This window comes from Netta rufina (assembly GCF_964035555.1).
Source record: "Netta rufina genome assembly, chromosome: 7".
Taxonomy (NCBI): domain Eukaryota; kingdom Metazoa; phylum Chordata; class Aves; order Anseriformes; family Anatidae; genus Netta; species Netta rufina.
In genome coordinates this window covers 22,714,779-22,734,534 of record NC_140130.1, presented here as the reverse complement: position 1 = coordinate 22,734,534, position 19,756 = coordinate 22,714,779, and the positions used below count along the sequence as shown (strand labels likewise).

General features: G+C 34.0%; 1 protein-coding gene across 1 annotated transcript in view; it reads left to right on the top strand.

Annotated features, from left to right (window-relative positions):
• Window positions 1–19,756, top strand: part of LOC311211169 (adhesion G protein-coupled receptor A3-like) — a gene marked incomplete at both ends in the record, with an annotated part of 272,815 nt that overhangs the window by 33,386 nt on the left and 219,673 nt on the right. Inside the window, one exon of the mRNA XM_084289723.1 lies at window positions 9,795–9,866. Within this exon, the coding sequence (XP_084145849.1) occupies window positions 9,795–9,866 (72 nt within the window). The remainder of the gene's footprint in view (window positions 1–9,794; window positions 9,867–19,756) is intronic.

Genomic DNA, 19,756 nt, shown 5'->3' with positions numbered 1-19,756 from the left:
TTAGTCTCTTATTTATCTAGATGGTGCTGAGCATACTGAAATTCTCAAATCTGCACATTGTTCTTGTGTGTTGTTCACTCAGCTGTTCTGCTCCTCCTAATGTTGTTTTCACTCTAGTTATCAGTGAACTGTATAAAAATATGAATGACTAAAAAATAAGAATGTCTTTTCACCATAATGTAAACTGAGTTGAATGAAAAGCTAATTCTCCTATAAATAAAGACTACATAAAAATCATTTACATATTATACCAGCTTATTTAGTGAAGAACTTAGATTTATTTTCTATTAGTATTATTTTTGCCATTAAAAATGCATTTTAAGTATTTATATACGTGTATGTTTGCATACACGTGTATATATAAATATATATATTTATATATATTTATATCTATATGTGTATATAGATATAAATATATAGAAAGAGATATAAAAGTCTCTGTGAGGGGTCAAAGGCAAACCATGGCATGCAGACCCATGCTGTCATATCTACCTATGCTTTCAGAAATTGTGTTACTGAAAATTCAGATGTAATAATTCCCTTCTCACTGTAGAGGTAGTTTTGAATAATTCCTCTCTTTCTCCAAAGAAAATGTTGAGAGTAGAATCTTTGATCTTCAGAAACTAAGGCACGTAAATTTAATTCATATGAGCAATTCTGCTAGACTCAGTAGGACTCATCACTGAAAGTTAAACATACATAAGTATCTCTTGACTAAATATTGTGCATGTGATAGGTGTAACAGCATAGTCCAAAAGTTCACCATTTTTCAAAAGATATAATGGAAATGCTGTCTTATCAAAAGATCTTTTTTCTTTTTTGTTTTTTCAAATCACATTTGAAAGTTTTCTGCACTGAGATAAAAACTTAAAGCAAGATTTATATAGAGCATTTAATAATGTTATAATATGCTGTAGTAAAATAGTAATGATTCATCATGTTTTTTATATCCTCAGAAATTCAGTTTTTCCATGATTTCAGTGAAATAGGACTGCACACTTTTATTCTGTGTACTGTTTATTTTGTCAAACCTGTTTCTACAGTTACCCACTAAAGAAATAAATTTTTATGTGTTGAATTCCTTGAATACAGTTAATTGAACTTTAACTGTAGAATACTTTCAGTTTTCACTGACCTATAGATATGATCTTTTCATATGAGTTTTTATGGAAAAAATGCTTTACTTAAGAGGATCATTTAGTTCAGAAATTGCCAGTGCTTGACAAAAAACAAACAAACAAACAAAAACATAAAATAGACAATCATACTTCTTGTCTGAAGTACTTACTGTCCTACTAGTAATGCTTTGATTCCCGCCGCTTCTTTTCCCATTCAGTTAATGAATATCACCTTTTAGTGAAGGGAGCTTGTTTCAAAAGCTGAGAGCTCTTTAGCTCCCCCACTGTTACAAAATCATATTAAGATTTCTCGTCAAGGATGACCTTCCTGCTTTCTTTTCCTTAATACATTAATCCCACTGAACCAGGGAGAGCATAAATTGTGTATCCTGTTAGTGATGACGATAATTTGTTTTACTGTTTGGATTATGATGTTTTTTACACAAAAATGTTCTTGAATATGTTTTTAGTCAATTAAATCAGTTACTCTGATGATTTATGCAAGAACTTTGGCTTTGTTATTTTGAGTGTGATCTGGCAACCTCTTATCTCACCCAAGAGAAGTATTGATGAAAAGCCACCAGTAAGAACAGAAGAAACAAAAATAAGTATTTCACCTCTTATTTTGTTTTAGTAAATGTGAGGATATTGAACAGTGATTTTCTGCAAAAGCAATATTCTGTTTCCATAATATAAGTGGTCGTATTATGAGTGCTACAGTTTCTCTTACTGCATTCTATCAAATGTATGATGGACGATTAGTATTTCTTTGCACTTTGAACTTTCATTCACATAAATAATTACTGAGAAGTAAATTTCTCAGTTCTTATAGTTCTATCACTTCTTTTGATATCATCATATAGTGTCAGGATCTGGAAATATCTTTCAACTGACACTGTTCTAATTAGATGGATAATTAGTACATTGTTACTGCTTTGGCTATAGCTGTTCATTATTTATTTATTTATTTATTTTCACCACTGATAGCACATTTCTTATCTACACTTGAAGGTCATTTTGAAAATTTTCTTATTTCTCCAGTGGTTGGGACTGGTTATGCTGCAAGTAAATTAAAGCTGATTGCTTGACAGCTGGAATACGCTGGAATAAAACCAACTGGAATTAGTGTGTTAAATGACTACTTTGTATTATGTGCTATAACATTTTTGTACGACCCCTGTTAAAAATGTTGAAAACAGATTTAGTTGGTTTTTTTTTTTTTTTTTTTTTTGTTTGTTTTTGAAAATCAATATGATAGACCACAGTCACCTTAGGGATGAATACGTTTCTTGAGACTATTATACACATCTGTAGTATACTTATAACTTCTCTTGATGCTTCTTAAAATTTGGGTATTCTCAAATGCAGGTACTGTGGATTACTGTCTTAAGTTTTAAGTATACAGATAGTGACTGATAATGAATGGATAAATACCTTTCGCATTTTAGAAGTTTTTCCTCCTTTCTGTCATTAGAATGTGCAGGTGTCTGCCCAACCCCATTCATCTGGTAAGCAGTCAGCACTGTTCATCAGGCATTTTTCTCTCTTCAGATATTCAATCTGTTTTGTTATTATTCTACAACTTTCCTCCCAGTATATCTTTATTATTATGAACTTACTGAAGTCTTAGGTAGTAGCTTAGTTGTGGTCTTCAGTTTGGAGAAAAAAAAAAGTGCAATTACTAATGGTATTTTATGATAACTCTGTACGTCTCTACATATGCGGTATAAAAAGACAAAAAGCATTTATTTATTTTTTAATTCTTACCATTTTTCTCTTCCCAATTTGTTTTTATGGTGCAACTCTCAATGAATTATGCATGCTGTTGGAATAAACAATATTCTGGTTTACCGAGGAGGATTTCAAAACCTTAAAAATAATTTATCATTTTACACTGTGGTGTTTCAATATAAACAATTCCAGTCTTATTATGATACCATAAAGAAACGAAGTACATTCTCACATTTTTAGGGGATGTCTGCACACACTCCTTTTGTATCTGATCATATAATGACTGTAAAGAGAAGAAACAGCTTAGACTGTTACATTTCAACTGTTATCAGTTTCATCTAAAGGAGTTATTATTAGTGCTTGTATATATTTATATAAAAGTTGTTCTATTCTGCTTGAACTGAAGATAGTACGTAAGAGAGGCTGTAAAATTTAAAAAACAATTTCTTCACGCAACCCCAACACAGAGGTCCCAGATGTACAGTCTTAATGGACTGAACTTTCTATCTTTTGTCAAATTATCTTGGATATCCATCTAGCACACCTTTTTATCTAAGAAGTTGGGGGGAGAAAAAAACACAACAGAAATGAAAAGGAAATGCACAGCAGGGGCAGGGGTAGTTGCTCTTTCCTGTGTTACTTTGGTGTACCTTCAGCTGGTGTTGGAATGGACCTTAAAGAAAGGAGTTCAGAGCAGGTCATGAGCTGAATACTGGTTGTTCAGCTCATCCATCAGCTAGAAGCAGAACTGGGTCAAGTCTGGTCTTCCGGTCTGAACTTGTTCCTGGGCTGCCCAGCAGAAAATCCAATGTAATTTACTTTTTTTTTTTTTTTCCCCAAGTGAAATTTTTATTTATTTATTTTTTATTCTCTGGGAAAATTATCAGAGGAAATGCATATTTTAAGTAACTCTTCCTTCTCTGTTCAGTATGCATTTGGGAACTGCAGGCTCCATCTAAATATTTTGTCTTTCTTGGGTCTGGTTATCAGAGATGTGCTTTTTCTGTGTGGGATTCACTACTGCATGAGTTCATGCTCTTTGGGATGTGGCATTGTCTCACTGAAAAGGCTTCAGCTGTGGAATTTGTTTATTATATTGAGTGAACCCAAGTCCATTGACTTCGGGGGCATGATATAAAGATTATTTCTCTTTGCTTGAGGGGTTGCATTTGAAGTTTGTTTGCATTATGACTGAGAACTTTTTGTTTGACAAATCTTGATGTACTACAGTAGATTACCTAATTCTAGGTGTGTTTTATACCTGAATAAGACTTTGTTGCTGAGGACTACATCTTTGCACTTTTCATAGTTTCATGAAAGCAAAAGTCATGGAAACCATTTAAGGAAACTGTGATATGATTTTTGTTTGATTAACTCTAAAGGAAGGACTAGAAAGGAGTTCGGAGAAATGGGTTGTAGCCCATTAGAACAATTAATCCTTTTAGGTATGTTGGCACTAATAAAGAATAACATAAAGTGGAAGCAATGACTCTTTGATTGTCTTTGCTTCTCAGTTGTTAACATGCTTTTTGGCATGATTTTGGTCCTTGTTAGGGAGCACTATGCTGGAAAATGTTCATGCCAATGTTCTACCCAAAAAGGGAAAGTTTGAGACTCTGTCCCACACAATTCTCCAGTCCTGTTCCAGCAGGATTCCATTGGCAAATCATCTTCTGTTCTCAGGAAGCCACACACCTCCACACCAAAAATCATGCTTCAGAAACGTTGTTCTGATTCTCTGTGGCATTCCCTCCATGCTCTTTCAGATACTGTGAACAAACTGATACTTATTTTAGGATGATCTGAACACCAGAAGGGGCCAAGAAGAGATCTAAGGCCAGGAGCCACGTAGTTGGTGCCACTTAGCCTCAGGGAATGATATCTGGCCCTTTTTACGTAGTAATGCTCATGTAGTCATATAATGCACAAGCTGAAAATACCACAACTGTTCTGTGGCTGCTGCTGGAATAGTTTGGGGGTATTGGTCATGAGAGCAGGGCACCATTTGGTCTCTCTAGGCATTCAGAAAACATCGGACCAGCACCATTATCATAATAACCCTTATGATAACCCCACTTTTTTTTTTTTTTTTTTTTTTTTTTTTTTTTTCCTGAGGGAGTTCTACTTGCGCTCTGTTGGTTGCTCTGTGATGTTGCCTAGCAAATTCCTGAAGGTAGCAAGTATATGCAGTTAGATATGTGCTTGCAAATACATTCATATTTGCCTTGAATATCAAGAACTTATATATTTGTTTCACCATAGTCATCCCCTCCAAAGAAGAGGGGAAAGAAAAAAAGCTGCCATTTAAATATGAACCTGCCTTGCAACCTTTATATAGGTGAAAAGGACAAATGGAAAATTGCCTAATATTCACACTTCTTTGGGCTAGTTATCTCATAGCAGATACTTGAGGTTTTGGATCTCTATCTCCACTGGCCCTCATGTCTCCCTGATAAGCAGCACTGCTGTGTATGTGAGGCTGGTTGTTTTCCAGTGTGGTATGAATGAAATAGCCCACAGCCTGTGTTGCAGCCCACCAGAGAAGTGTGTTTGTGTGATGTATGGATTACATGCTCTAGGGTATAGCCTGAGCTATATGTCATGAGAGTGTTTGAAGGCTTCAGAGCCTGTGGGAACAGCTCCACAGGGTGGGAAAGGACAAACCTGGTGTAGAGTTACTGTCTTCTGGATGTGGTCCCTGGGACAAACAGTCCCCGAGAGCATCTTGGGAGAAGGAGACCTAAGTTGCAAAGGGATTAATGAAGTGAGATGGCAGTTCAGTAATGTGTCTGGTCAGGGGAGTGGTGCTCCCCAGTAGTATCTTAGATAGATGGATTTCGTGAGATCTAGGACTGAGTACCATCATCTGATTTATTTGGTTTGCATCTTAGGTCCGTTACTTGGGGTTTAGATCTTTATATATATTGCAAGGACAGTCTGAAAACTGAACTCTAAAATAAATACCTTCTCAAAAGGTTTCTCCAGGAAACAATTTATTTATTTATTTATTTATTAAAAAGAAAAGTAAAACATTGAATGGAATTTGGTTTAGGAAAATAACTTCACTGGAATAAAGAGTGTTCACTTTCTTAGTGTTTATTTCTTCATAATAAAACATTTAAAATGTGAGATTCTTAACACATGGCTGGAAACTGGTAATTATTTAAACCAGCTGCCTAGCTGCAATGTATAGCAATATTTATTTTATCACTATGATTCAATAGCACAGGAGAAAAAATAAGGCAATTGAAAATGCTGTGAATGAATAAAATGTGAGAAATACTTAATAATGTGTGCACAGCAGTGATTTGTTCTAAAAATCAAAATTATATTTAATCTTTTATTAAAATAAATGATTAATTTTCTGATGTGGTTAAAAGTACTTTTACATCTTGAAGTTGTAATTACAGTATAAGTTATCTAAAATCAAATGCATGACTAGCACCCTTTTCCACGTGTTTATCCAACAAACCTTTGTGCCTGTAAGTATGTGAAAAGGATGCTCTTCATGTCTTTTTTTTTTTTCCTTCAAGATTTCTGCAGGTCTCTAATTGCAAGCATCTTCCTGTATGCAGGTGACTAACTGTGTTTAAGGTAAAAGAGATGCCTAACTTGTTATGTTATAATTCATATTTTTCATTCAGTTTTTTTTCTAAAGAAGTAATATACAAAATTATTCAGTGTAATTTCAGCATCAAGAGTAAGAGCTACAATTTGACCAGGTACTGATTACTTGAAAGGGTTTCTTTTCATCATCTGTAGTTAAGCCTCATTTCTGTGTTTGTATACTGAACAGTGTAACAAACATTTTCCTTTACCTTCTAGCTCCTTCCCACAGCATGTTCTCAGAAGGGAAGAATGTTATGAATTGCATGAAAAGTTTGATTTAATTCATAACTGTAAAAAAGTAATGTTATTTAAGTTTTCCAGTGAAGTTGTTCATTGTATTCACAGAACTGGTTTTTAGTGCAAATCAAATCCATTCTGATAACAGCCCATTGCAAGGTTTTGGACTTCACTGCAGCTAATTAAAAGCAGGTGGATAATTCCCATGTAACAAACCATCTCAATGAAATGTAGATAACATATTAATTGTTAAAGAAGAATATATAATTTCTTCCCCACAGACCTTATAGGAATGCTAGGATTCTCTAAAGCCATGATCCTTTCATATTCTGAACAGAAAAACAATTGTATTTTAACTATGATGCTCATACTACTGTGTTTATTAAACCTGCATTTTAGTTGGCAGTGTAGAGAAGAGAAGGCCCTGAAGGAAACCTAAGTTTCGAAACCTGATCTCTGTGTGAAAGTCTCTGTGAAAGTATGGTATAAAGACCTGAAAGAATTAGTTCAGAAATGCAAATTTATGTAGTTAAATTCTATATTTTTTAATTTTGTGCTGTCTGTTATATTTTTCAAGAATTTCTTCTTCAGAGAAACAAAATTGTGACTAAATGAGATGGCAGTATTATAGAGCATGAGCTGTGTTTACTGACTGTTCTGTTTATAAACCAAGTGTTCTGCTTAATCTTGTAATTTATTTAGATAGTTCTCTGTAACTTCTAGGAGTTTGTTTTATGTGGATAAAAGATGCTGCTTTCAGTCTACTTACCGGGGCCACAGGGCAGGAGACCCAGAAGTGGAGTAGGAGACTAGTGTGCTGCTCAGTTGTGGGATTTTCATGGACTGTTCAGACTGCCCTCTTTTTCTAGGCATAATGAACAGAAGACCCGAAAAACAAATTGGCACCGTGAACATCTTTCAAAGACAGAAATAGTTGTATTTAAGCCAGATGAGAGTTCTGAAGTGCACGTATCTTTGTGAATCAGGCTTTGCAGAACAGTCCAAATATAATATTTATATCTAATGTCATTGTAATAGGCCTCAGAGATGGTCTCTCTGTAACACAGTATATAACTAAATGACCCAGTATGAAGTGGAATTTGAGACGTTAGTCTTTCCAAGCCTAGCCAATTTAAATGTGGGGACTTTATTTTTTCTTGACTGATCCAAGTTCTGTGCAGTCTCAGAAGATAAGATCAAGGAAATAACAGAATAAAATAATAGAAAATTTAATGTAGTTACATTTTCCAGTTTAGATATTTATAATTTTAAAACAATTACCAAATTTAGTCACAGTGTGGGTATCTAAAAAATTCAGAAAATCTGACAAATAAGACAAATTGAATCCATTTTTGATCTTTCATTATGTCGTTGTTAAAATACATTGCTAAGACTTTCCTAGGGAGTTGATTAGAGAAATACTTAATGTTGTACATATGATATTTTTTTTAATCTGAAAAGTAGGAGGCAGATCTTACGAGATGTGGAGTTTCTTAGATCACGACAGTATACTGCGTGTATATTGGAGCATAGCCATTTTTATGTTGTAAACACGGGAATCTGCATGCTTTCAGATACCTGGGTTTAATTGTTCATGATTGATCCCAAATTGCCACGTGTATGTTATAGTGCCTGGTTCTGGGTAAGGAGTAATGTTGCTGCATAAGCTCATTCAGTCACACCAGGGTGTAATAACACACACATTAGCTCCTAGCTCAGAGCTGAATTGCTCTGTTCTTCATATCCTTTGGCAGTGGGCCATCAAAATACCTCAAATTATATGCATATGTTTATTGGTAAATTTTACAAATAACTTGAAAAAATCTCCAAATCTTACTAACATTACAATATTTTTCTACATCAATTATACTTTGTTTCAGTATCAGTATTAATGTGTTTTCATTTGCATCTAGACATAAGAAAATATGTGATATGCATATGCTTGGAAAAGTGCTTACTGTTTATTTGTAATAAGAAATACTAAGAGCCAGACGAGATAAGATAGTCTTGTGTGACACATAATTTTAAAACTTTAGAAAAAAAGCAAAATGTTGGTTCACAAAGTCTCAAGCTCGCTAGTTATGAGCATATGATTTCTTCTGACATTTGGTTTCTATCCTTATGGTAAGCAATGTCTCTTATTTTGAAATGGACTTTGAGCTCTTCTATAACTTATTCTAAATGTTACATGAAAATATTCCTTTTTTTACAGCATACAACAAGTGGAATAAGATTTGTTAAGAGACAGAAATTTCTTCTGCACATTGAACAACCATTCTTTAAAAAAAAAGAAAAAAGATTTCTTGAGCTTCCAAAACAAATTGCACTTCTTTTGTATATTGTATATTTTAATAGGTAACATCTTCAGAATGACTGCATATTTGTATTGTATTGCTTCTGAAATAGACAGGAAAATATTGCAGTGCAAAATCACTAAATTAGGGCCTCTTGTGACACCAACAGAGGAAAAATAGACAACTTCTTCAATAACTTGTATGTAGGGTCAGTTTGCATGTATACTTGATGGTTGTGAATAGTACAAACTTTGCTGCATTACTGAATTTCTACTGTATAGAGGTTGAAAGAGGAAAACATTTTTGACTAAGCCTCTTTTTTTGTGGTAAAAGTCTTTTTTTTCTTTTTTTTTTTCTTCTTTTTTTCTTCTTATTTTTTTTTTTTTCTTTTCCCCTCTTTTCTCTCTTCTATAGAAGGTGAAAAGGAAATATTTTCTGTTTTCTGTCTCAGTTTTTAACATTCCCCTAGCTTCATCAGCCTTTTTGTTGACTGGGAAGTCCAGCAAATATCTTTGCCAGTAGTAATTTTGAATCTACTAGTGTTGTGGGGACACATCGATATTATACTTTCCAAGTTGTAGCCAAAGTTCATTTGTTGACATATTTCTTGAATGTGCTTTTATTTAATAAATAAGAAACTGAAGGAAATGGTAATCTTTATGTACTGCTATGATGGGAAAATGCAAATGAGGCACAGAATTTTGTGATTAGTATTTTACAGAGCAGTCATTTACTATAATTACATGTTTTTAATCAGTGGAATTATCATGTTCTATTAACCAAATTCTTTTCTGACTTCTTCTAGGATTCTGAGTAACAACAAGATCTTATGGTTGAAGAATGGCTCTTTCTTTGGACTGAGATCCCTGGAGAGACTGTGAGTAACTGATCAACCTCTTTCCACCTTCAATTAAAAAGTCTTCATATTTTAAGTGTAAAAACAAACCTCAAAAACAAAGTTAAAGTGTTCTGAACTGTGCTGCATAGTACAGTTTCTAAGCAGTTGTCAAGTTAAGAAACAGAATAGAAATGAGTGAATGGGGATGGACACTGAAAATACAGGAAGGCACTACCATCAATTTGGAACTAAAATAAACATCCAGTCAAAGACTTGTACTACGCTGTGTACACTATCATAGTGAAGACTGGTATATGTAATGGTAACACTAACGTACCTGACATATAGTTTGGATTGTTTAACTCACTGGTCTCCAATACTTCTATTTTTAATTATATTCTAGACAAAGAAATTGGACAGCATTTATCACTGGAGCAGACAGTGACATTGATGTAGCTCCATGTTTGTATGTTTGCAGTCAGCATTTAGAGGGGGTAGAGAATGAGGTTTCCATCTAATATGCTCAGAAACAACTGATGAAATAGGGAGGAAAACATTTGGAAACTTCAATGAAATAAATGCACTGTGCAACTCTGTTGTAGAAACACTGTTTTCTGTATATATAGGTCACTCGTTTGAAAATAATCACGTCAGCAAGTCTAAAAGTCTTTATAGTCTCTTTTTTTTTTTTTTTTTTTTTTAACTTCTCAACTTACTTTGCCAGTACATCTAAATGAGTAATTATATTATGCCTTATCTTAAAATATCTCCTGCAGCTTAAGCTAAATTATTTTTATGTTCATTCCTAAGAACACCTTCATTATATAGAGCTGTGGATATAAAGTAGTTGTTACATTTGTGTATTCATTAATATATTCATGTATTCTATGACAAGTGAAAGTTACCATATAGTAAAAAAAAAAAAAAAATAGGAAAAAATGTATTTAATTCAACACTAACTAATATTTTACTATGTATGTGTGTGATGTGCCTGCTGTTTATGGCTGTATATTAAGCCAGGTAATTAAGTATGTGATACTGAGATATATGACTAGTCTAAATGTAAGTTAAAAATAAACAATATATTTCAATGGAATAATCCCTTAAGCACCTTCAAGGATTAGGATAAAACTAACTGTCTATGTAAGTGAATATTATTTTTTTTCTGCATACAGTTATAGATGTAACAAATTCTTCATTTAATATTAGCATATATTAAGGAGTGGAATATTAATGGAATGGAGTAGTTCTGATGTGTGTTATTTATTGACTAGCTAATTCTCAGTTGTAACAATGATGATTTGTAAAGATGTTTGCAAACATTTTAGAGAAAATGTAGAATAAAATATAGAATTACAAATTTATTGAAAGAAAATAAATCAGAAAATAAAATCCTAATGTATTACAAATAAAGCATTGTTGTTTAGAAATAGAGGAAACCATTTCCTCTTTTTTTTTATTTCCTTTTTTTTTATGTTTAATTTGCATTTTTATACATCTGACAAGGAAACTTAAAACAAATATGCATATGGATTCATAATGAATTAGATTTGAATAAACTGGCAATTGCATTAAGGATGTACTTTTAAAAAACCTTGTTAGTTATCTAGTTAGAGAAATACTTTAACCTGAAGAGACATTGCAAATGGTATTGAAAACAGTCAGAAAACAACAACAACAAAATACCTTAGTTGTGTAGCCTCAACTGTCATCACCATCTAAACCTTATTAATTTTATAGTATTGATTTTCACAACATTACAGATGAAATGGGTGTCATCTCTGTGTATGGTAAGTGCTCTTTGGCCACACTGCTAATACAAAATCAATAAGTCATTCTTGCAGCAAAGGCTAGGAGTCAGGTGGTGACATTCTCATCAGATTCAAATGCCCTGCTGCTTGTTCTGTACCTGCACACTTCTCATCAGTATTTACAAAGATCCAGTTTCAGCAGGGAAGTTGGAAATGGCTTGGATAATCTATTTAAGAGGTGGAAGCAGTGGGTGTGGTCTGGATGAGTACTCCTAACCTTTAGACAAGGTTTCCCAACTATGCCTCACATTATACATAAACCACTTTAGAGTTACTACAGACACTTAAAATGGAGCACCAATCCAACTGAAGTAAGGTTCAGTTTACAAGATGATATGATTAGAATGTAAGCATGCTGAAGTTAAGGCTTACTCATTTAATTTAGCTTTGCACTCCTTGTGGTCTTAAAACGAACAAACAGTTAGTGAAGAGAATGCCACGGAGACAAGAATTGTGTGTCAGTAATTCTTTTGTGGTTATGGTGAACCACAAGAGCATTAGCTCATGTGGACTATAAAATCATTTAATGTCAAACTTGAAAAATTTAGAGGGGAAGTAAAATTTCAGGTGGAACAGAGTGACTTGTATATTCCGGCTTTTTCCCAGAGTGCTCAAAACCACTTTTTGAGCAGAGAGTTGTTTCAAGCCATAGTACAGTAAACTAGAGACAACTTTCACCTTATTATTTTGCTTTCTAAGACATGTCACAACAGGAATTGGATTACAGAAGTGTTAGTCCTCCCAAGTCCTGGTGATTTCTCAACAGTGTATTACACAAGTGAGAGGTCTCACTGAGTTTTAAACCAGAACTCCCCATTTTATGCAACTTTAATCAAGTAAACTGAGAAACTTCAGACTGCTCATCAACAGTCCGTTCTACTAGTAAGGGAGTACCTATTTATTTAAATCTTAAGACTATGGAAGACTGTCTCACATTGTGCATGAAATGCATTACTTTCCATTGTTTTGTTCTAATCTTAGTTGGATCTCACTTTGTATTGTTTCTGCAGGCTTCTCAGAATTTTTCTTTTTCTTTTTTTTTTTTTTTCAAACATAGAATGAGTATTTTAACTTTTTCTATTTTGAATTGTCTTAAACTGTTTTATTGCTGTAAAGGGAAATCTGATGTTAACTTTTCAGATGATGCAACCACCTGGAGGGGAAAAAAAAGAGGATACAGTTATTTCCTTTGTAGATAATAAAGAAAGAAAGACAATAAAGAAAGATAATAATCTTTACTAATAAGTATTAATATTGAATATACAATAAATGTTTGTATTAAAAACAAAACATTTAATAGTATCTGTATTAAAACATGTATAATTAATAATGATCAGAATATATTTAAGAAATGTTAACATTTTTACTCAACAGTTTATAAAAATGCTTTGAAAAAACACCATCCAACAAAAGGTGCCTTTTTTGTATTCTGTGTGTGTGAACTGTGAGTCACAAGAGTGCTCTGTAGAGGTGGCACACAGTCTCAGTACTTAGCTTGAGTTTTCTGAAACCCTTGTGGTGTTTTGGAAAGGTTGACTCACAAATGTGTTTTAGCATCTGGATCATGATGCACCTCTGTGCCTCTGGGCTTACTTTGTAGTCTAACTAAAAAGAGGTATTAAGAAGTGAATAGTATTACTTAAAAAACCATGTGGGAATAGAACTTTTCTGTAAATTTAGGATTTGGACTGTCCTTAGTTATATAGACCTTGACTACTCCCTTTGTTTTGGATGCAAATCAGAAGTATGGGTAGAAAAATAAACGTATTTGAAACAACTGTGGTAAACAAACTGTTACGACCTTGAACCCATTTTTGTGGTACCCCCTGTGGAGATGGCTTTGTATTCAGGAAGGCTGAGAGTTCAGTATGGCTTTGAATCTTGTGGCAAAGACTTGACAGCTTGTAATTATTTGGGGTCCGGTGCCTACCCTGTTGGTATTTGGTGTCTTACATTCTAGTGAGATACATTGATCTGCATGAAGTAATCATAAAGTAAGTTTTTCATATGCTCTAGGGACCATATAAGAAAGACAAAGTGGGTTTTCCAAGCCATGAGACAGTGAGGTGGTCCTGTTGAGTAAGTCTCAGCTATCCAGAAGCTCTCATTTAGTTAGTGATTTGGAGGATGTGAATAACTGATAGAGTATGAACCTATGTAGTTTGGTGGTAAAAAATATTGCATAAATTGAAACAATACATTAAATAGAAAATCTGTTCTATTGTAGTTTGATTTTATATATATATATATATATATATGTATAAACTTATGAGCAGTAGGGATAATCATTGTTATCACTTGAGGCTAGTGCAGACTGCCAAGTTACTAGCGGGTGCTCTATCATGGCAGTAGATGGCATGTAGTCTCTGAGCTACAGTCTCTGAGCAGTGTGCCACAAATATTAGTAGCAGTAGTGGAAAATATCTTTTTTCTTGACAATACTCTACCTCTAGAAGTATCTCTTCTGGAGAGTACCCTACTCCACGTAATGCTTCTGAGTACAAGAACTGAGGCTGTTGGACCAGGTGCTCCAGCTGCGCTGGACCCAAAGTCCAGATCTCAACTAGGAAATTAGATGTTTTTCCCTCATCCTGATGTCAGCTGGCAAAAAAACAGTATGCATCTGAGCTATTAACAACACAAAATTTTCTTATGCTCCACAACAGCCACTGCATCAAAATTGTGTGGATAGCTCCCCAAGCTCCTTCTACATGGGGCTATCTGTTGTGGCTTCTACTCCCCTGTGGGTTTCCTGGTACTCTAGTTGATCTAGTACTTGTGCATTTTCTGAAGTGGTTTTATGAAAGCTTTCTCTCTCTTTCATAACTGAATGTATGTTTTCATGAAGTGTATAGAAGCATAATTACCTTTGAGGCTGCTGCTACTTTTTCCCCTGTGGCTGAAACTCTTTAACAGGTTCAGAAGTTATTTAGAGGGAATCAACAAATAAAAATAAAGAAACATAATCAAACAGACCATCATTGCATAAGCAGTGTTTCCTTGGGAAATCAGGATGAAAGATCACTGTGCAATATTACACAGATTGTTTCACAGTTCACCAAGAACCAGGCATTAACAGTCACTTTAAAAGTGACTGTTTTACAGAAACTTGCTATTGCATTTCCTAGTGTTTCTAGACAATGAAAATACCACTGAAGTATCTTTAGGAATTTAGGGGTTAATTTACTTTTTGTTTTAGTTTTCTTCATTTTGTCTATTTATTTATTTGTTTTAACTATATGGACCGGACTTATTAGACTAGGTCTCACATTGTATATTACCTTTATTAAATGTTGTGTTATTGTAAGGTTACCAGCTATGCGGGCACATGTTGTCCTCATTAATTATTAGATAAGAATGCACAAAAACATGTTTTTGTTAGATTGCAGCATAATGACTTTCTGCAACAACATATTGTGCTGCGCAACTGAAATAATAACACATTAACTTGGAATGAAAGGGCAGGAAAGACAAGCACAACAAATAAGACTATAGAAAAAATTATGTTGTTAAACAGCTGGTATAAAAATATGGTATTTAGGTGGTCTTTGGCAAAGCTCAAGTGATGAAATGTTAAAATATAAAGGTTTTGCATTTTTATATACTGAAGTGTTTCTTATAACATACAATTTAAATTGTTTAAATTACTGGCCACTTAACTTTTCCTGCCTATATATTTGAAATGTATGTGTACGCAAGCAGAAACAGAAATATACTTATTTGGCAGTGTGAAGGATTGGGAATATGCTTAAAGAAATGCTGAAACAATTTAAATTTATATATATATATATATATATATATATATATATATATATAAACATATTTAAAGTTAGAAAATTCATAAGTTAAATTTCAAAATATTTGTTCTTGTACAGACTTGTTTAAAAATATATAAATACTAGTTGTTATAAGGTAAAGTTTTGTGATCCATCCAGGATTCAATTGCAGATTTTTTTTTTTTATTTTTGTTTTGTAGATGCTACATTTAAGGCATTGCATTTGATTAATAAAAGCAGATTTTTAGCCACTGTGCCTTTTACTTAAGGTTAATTACACCTTCTTAGTCATAAGTTGTATTCACAGAGAATTTTATGCATTCTATAGCAAATACATAATAGGACATAGTACTTGTATATTGATGTAAAAGAATTCTTTGAAAGAAGAGAATAAATAAAAAAGCATTTATTTGAGGCAAATGACTGAAAATCAAAGATGTATTTTTTGAGGGGGTTTTCCATAAATTGTCATTAAATCTTTGTCACATCTCTTTCTAACTTAATTTTTCATCCGCAAAATAATATTGTTTGGCTAGTATCTCCAAATTTAGTAATACTGGAGATCTCAGAGTGAAAAGATTATATGAAAAACTATGATGATAATTATGTAATGCCAATTATTTTATGTGGCAACCTTATATAGATTGAATAATCTTTTTTTTTATGATGCACTCCTTACAGCCTGGCTGGGAAGCAGTCTGAAGCAGCATGAATACACAGGTGCAGAAAGGGTATTGATGCTTAGTTGATATATTTTGTGCAGTTCCATGCATCACCAAAATTAAGTTCTTAGCTAAGTTTAGTAGTAGATTTAAACTTCAGTTTTTGGTAAGCAAAGCAAAGTCTGTTTTTGTAGCAGAAAATTGTCCCATACCAGAAAAATCTTTAGCTTGGAAGTAACTTTCTCTAAATCCCATGGAGACCATCTGAGTGTGGTCCTGGCTGAATTGCACAGTGCATGTACAGGTGTTGGACAGGGCTAGAGATGATCTTCAGTCTATAATCTCTTGTGACCCAGGATCTCTTAGTGACAAGCCTAAGGTTAGTGCCAGCACATCTCTGTACCTGAGAGAACTATGACAAATGCTAGCAGGGTTACAGTGAAGTGTTGCTGTGGTCATCCTCTTGCTGCCTTCTTGACATGCTTTTCAGTGTCAGCATTAGTCCAGACATACACGTATATTACTGGAAGAATTTAATCCGGTGTAATCAAATATCACAGGGAAAAATTCAAACAAGATGGATCATATATAAAGCATTCATACTGCTATTAAAAATAGCTAGAATCCTGTTAGCAAGTAGGTCTTCATGTAAAGATTTGGACATATTCTGTTGCTTTTTATTTTTTTAATGAATAAAAATCACCTGTAGCTTTCCTATTGAATGTATTTCCCCCCCCCTCCGTGGACAGTACATGAAATCAGAAATATGCCAAGTAAGAATAATGTAATGAACAAAAAAAAAAAAAAAAAAAAAAAGCCTACCAGAGCTTACCCCAAGCTAGGCTTTTGAGTTTGCAGAATTGATACTCCCATTCTCTGTTAGTATTTACTGGGTTAAGTGTTCTAACCGCAAAATGAGAGAGATCCATGGATGCCCTTACTACTGTAGCTTGATGAAAATGCCTGCTTGCTTACATAAGCAGCAAAACCTAAAGATTCCTTAAAAATATCATGGAACAGAAAACTGGACTTGGAAAAAGCTCTGTTGGTCCTCATGTAGAAGTCAGGGAGTACAGGTAAAACGTATTTCAAAGTAAATGTTGTTTTTGTTGTAGGTAGTATTTTAAGGAATTCCACAGAAGAAGGGTGTATTAATTTTCAATTGTTGCATAGAAATTTTGAGAAAACAGAGAAGGAGAAACAGAGGCAAGATTAATGTCACAAATGAAACTGGTGTTAACTTAATTCTGTGGTCCTTTATGGATCTTTTGGTTAAATCTTGTGAATAACAATGAATTACTCATTTAGTGTTTAGTAACACATAAGCTAAGTAGGAGCTTTTTTTTTTTTTTTTTTTTTTTTTTGGGGGGGGGGGGGGGAGAAGAAAAGCAACAACAAAACCCAACAACAACAATAAGTTACGACCTCCAAATTTTCCAAACTCCAGATATTACTGTGCCTTAGTATCAAAGAGAAACTTAGCATTTTATCAGGAATTATTAATCTATTGTTATCTTTCGTATGACTGTCAGAAACAGAAGAGTTAGAAATAAAAAGGAAAATTACATTACCCTCTTTCTAATAGGCATAGGTACTGTAAGTCTTGCAAGCATGAAGTGACTGTCAAGGCACTTGTAATGTAATCTGACAGAAAGATAATGTATTTTTTTTCTTCTAGGCAGTTGTTTTTATCCAGTACAAAATCACAATATTGGATATCACATACTTCACATTTTTGGGAATAAGGCAACAGGAAAATACCCTGTATATATACTCGTGCAGAGTTTCTATATCATGACACTTTAAAAAAGCAATAATTCTCTAAAGAAAATATATTTCCTTTGGGGTATTACAGTGCCATTTAAAAGCAGCAGCAATTAACTCTGAAAGAACAGATTAATGAAGTCAATCCCATAGTTTTAGTGCAAAGGATCCAGAACCAAGTGTGATTTTCAACTTTTCTTTCTACCTCAAGTCTGTTGTTTATCTTCTAAACATTCATTTCTCTGGGTCTCGTGTTATTTTTCCCTCTGATATTTTTACTCTCTGACAGAAGCAACATGGACTAAAAGACCATGTCTGTGCTCTTAATTCTGTTCTTCATAATGAGACATAAGACTTGCCAGGGATGCATTCACTTGCAGGCTACTGCTCATTGCCTGATGGGAATGTATGCTGAATATGCTGCTGGGATTACATTCCTCCAGTTCAGGCAAGAAGCTATGGTTTCAGCTTGGGCATGAAGTTGCCAGATGCTGGTACATATGTAGTAATAGTATTTAGAACATCAGTGGTTTGCCAGGCTCCATTTCTACACTTGTAGCCATTTGCCCCTCCCTCCCCCCCCCCCCCCCTTTTTTTTTTTTTACTTGACAAAACAGATTTCTGTTGGAAATGCTGCTGTGACAGAATAAAAATGTTTCCGGGAATGCAGCACTTTAAAGAACACCATTGTCAAAGATGTCAGTATTTCGTTTCAAGTCTATACTGTTTTGTATTCATATAGCAGAACCTTCTGTCAGTGATCAAGCTGAACCATACTACTAAGTAGTGAAGCAATCTGTACACCTTTCCTATAAAGAAATGGCTTACTGGTTGGTGAAGAAGGGAAAAAACAAGTTGTTTAAGGGCAGTTTGTATAAAGTCATACCAGCAACATGGTGGGAAGACAAGCTGATAAAAATTAGTGCTAGTTGATCAATAACTGAGCTAATCTAATGAATGAACTGCAAGATAAATTGCTAGCAGACTCCCTGTGTTCAGTATTCTGAGGTTGTGATTCCTCAGCTGTAAGCTATTTTTTATGCAGATGGAATAATATTTTCAAACTTCAAAAAGTATTATAATTATCCTTGAATTCATATGTGACGTGGTCTTTAGCATTTTTAATGTTAAAAAGGCCAAAGGTAGTTACCTCATCTTGTAGTACATGGGCAATAAAACGCGAGGGACCTCAAGTCTTGAACAGGAACATCTCTCCCGCATAAGGGTGTGCCCAGTCCAAAGTCCATCCTTCCTTCCCAGAGCTTTCTAGGCTTTACTGGTCCTTTTCAGTTTAGCTTTTTATTTCTCTCTCTCTCTCTCTCTCTCTCTCTCTCTCTCTCTCCCTCTCTCTCACTCTCTCTCTCTCTTTTCTCTTTCCTCTTCCCTCTCTCTTTCTCTGACTTGATTTCAATTGACAGACATTTCTCATTAGCTTATTTATAGAAAAAAAGTAGTATATAAATTTGTTCTATCCCCAAAAGCTTAGGTCTACAGACCTGTGAGGTCTCTGATGAACACCTATTACTCACTCATGTAAAGGTAGTGCAGAAATGTGCCAATGGCAACCAGTGACCCTTGGAGCTTGTTGCTGCCCTCAAAACTTATTGGAGTGCTTGCAGAAAGTATAGTTGATTTTCTGACTTTTGTACTTCACCAAAAATCTCTGAGAAGATTTAAAAAAAAAAAAAAAGAAAAAAGAAAAAGAAAAAAGAAAGAAAAATAAGAATGCACTTGAAATAGAAGTAAAGACTATGTTTTATGCCAATTTAATAAAAAAAAAAAAAATACAAACCCAAAATAAGTTGTCTGAAGTAGTTAGGAAAGCTGATGTAATATAACAGCTGTGGGCAGTTTTTCTCCCCACTTCTTAATATAGACAGAATTGATTAGTTGGGTGTAGTATAGTGCTGCGTGTG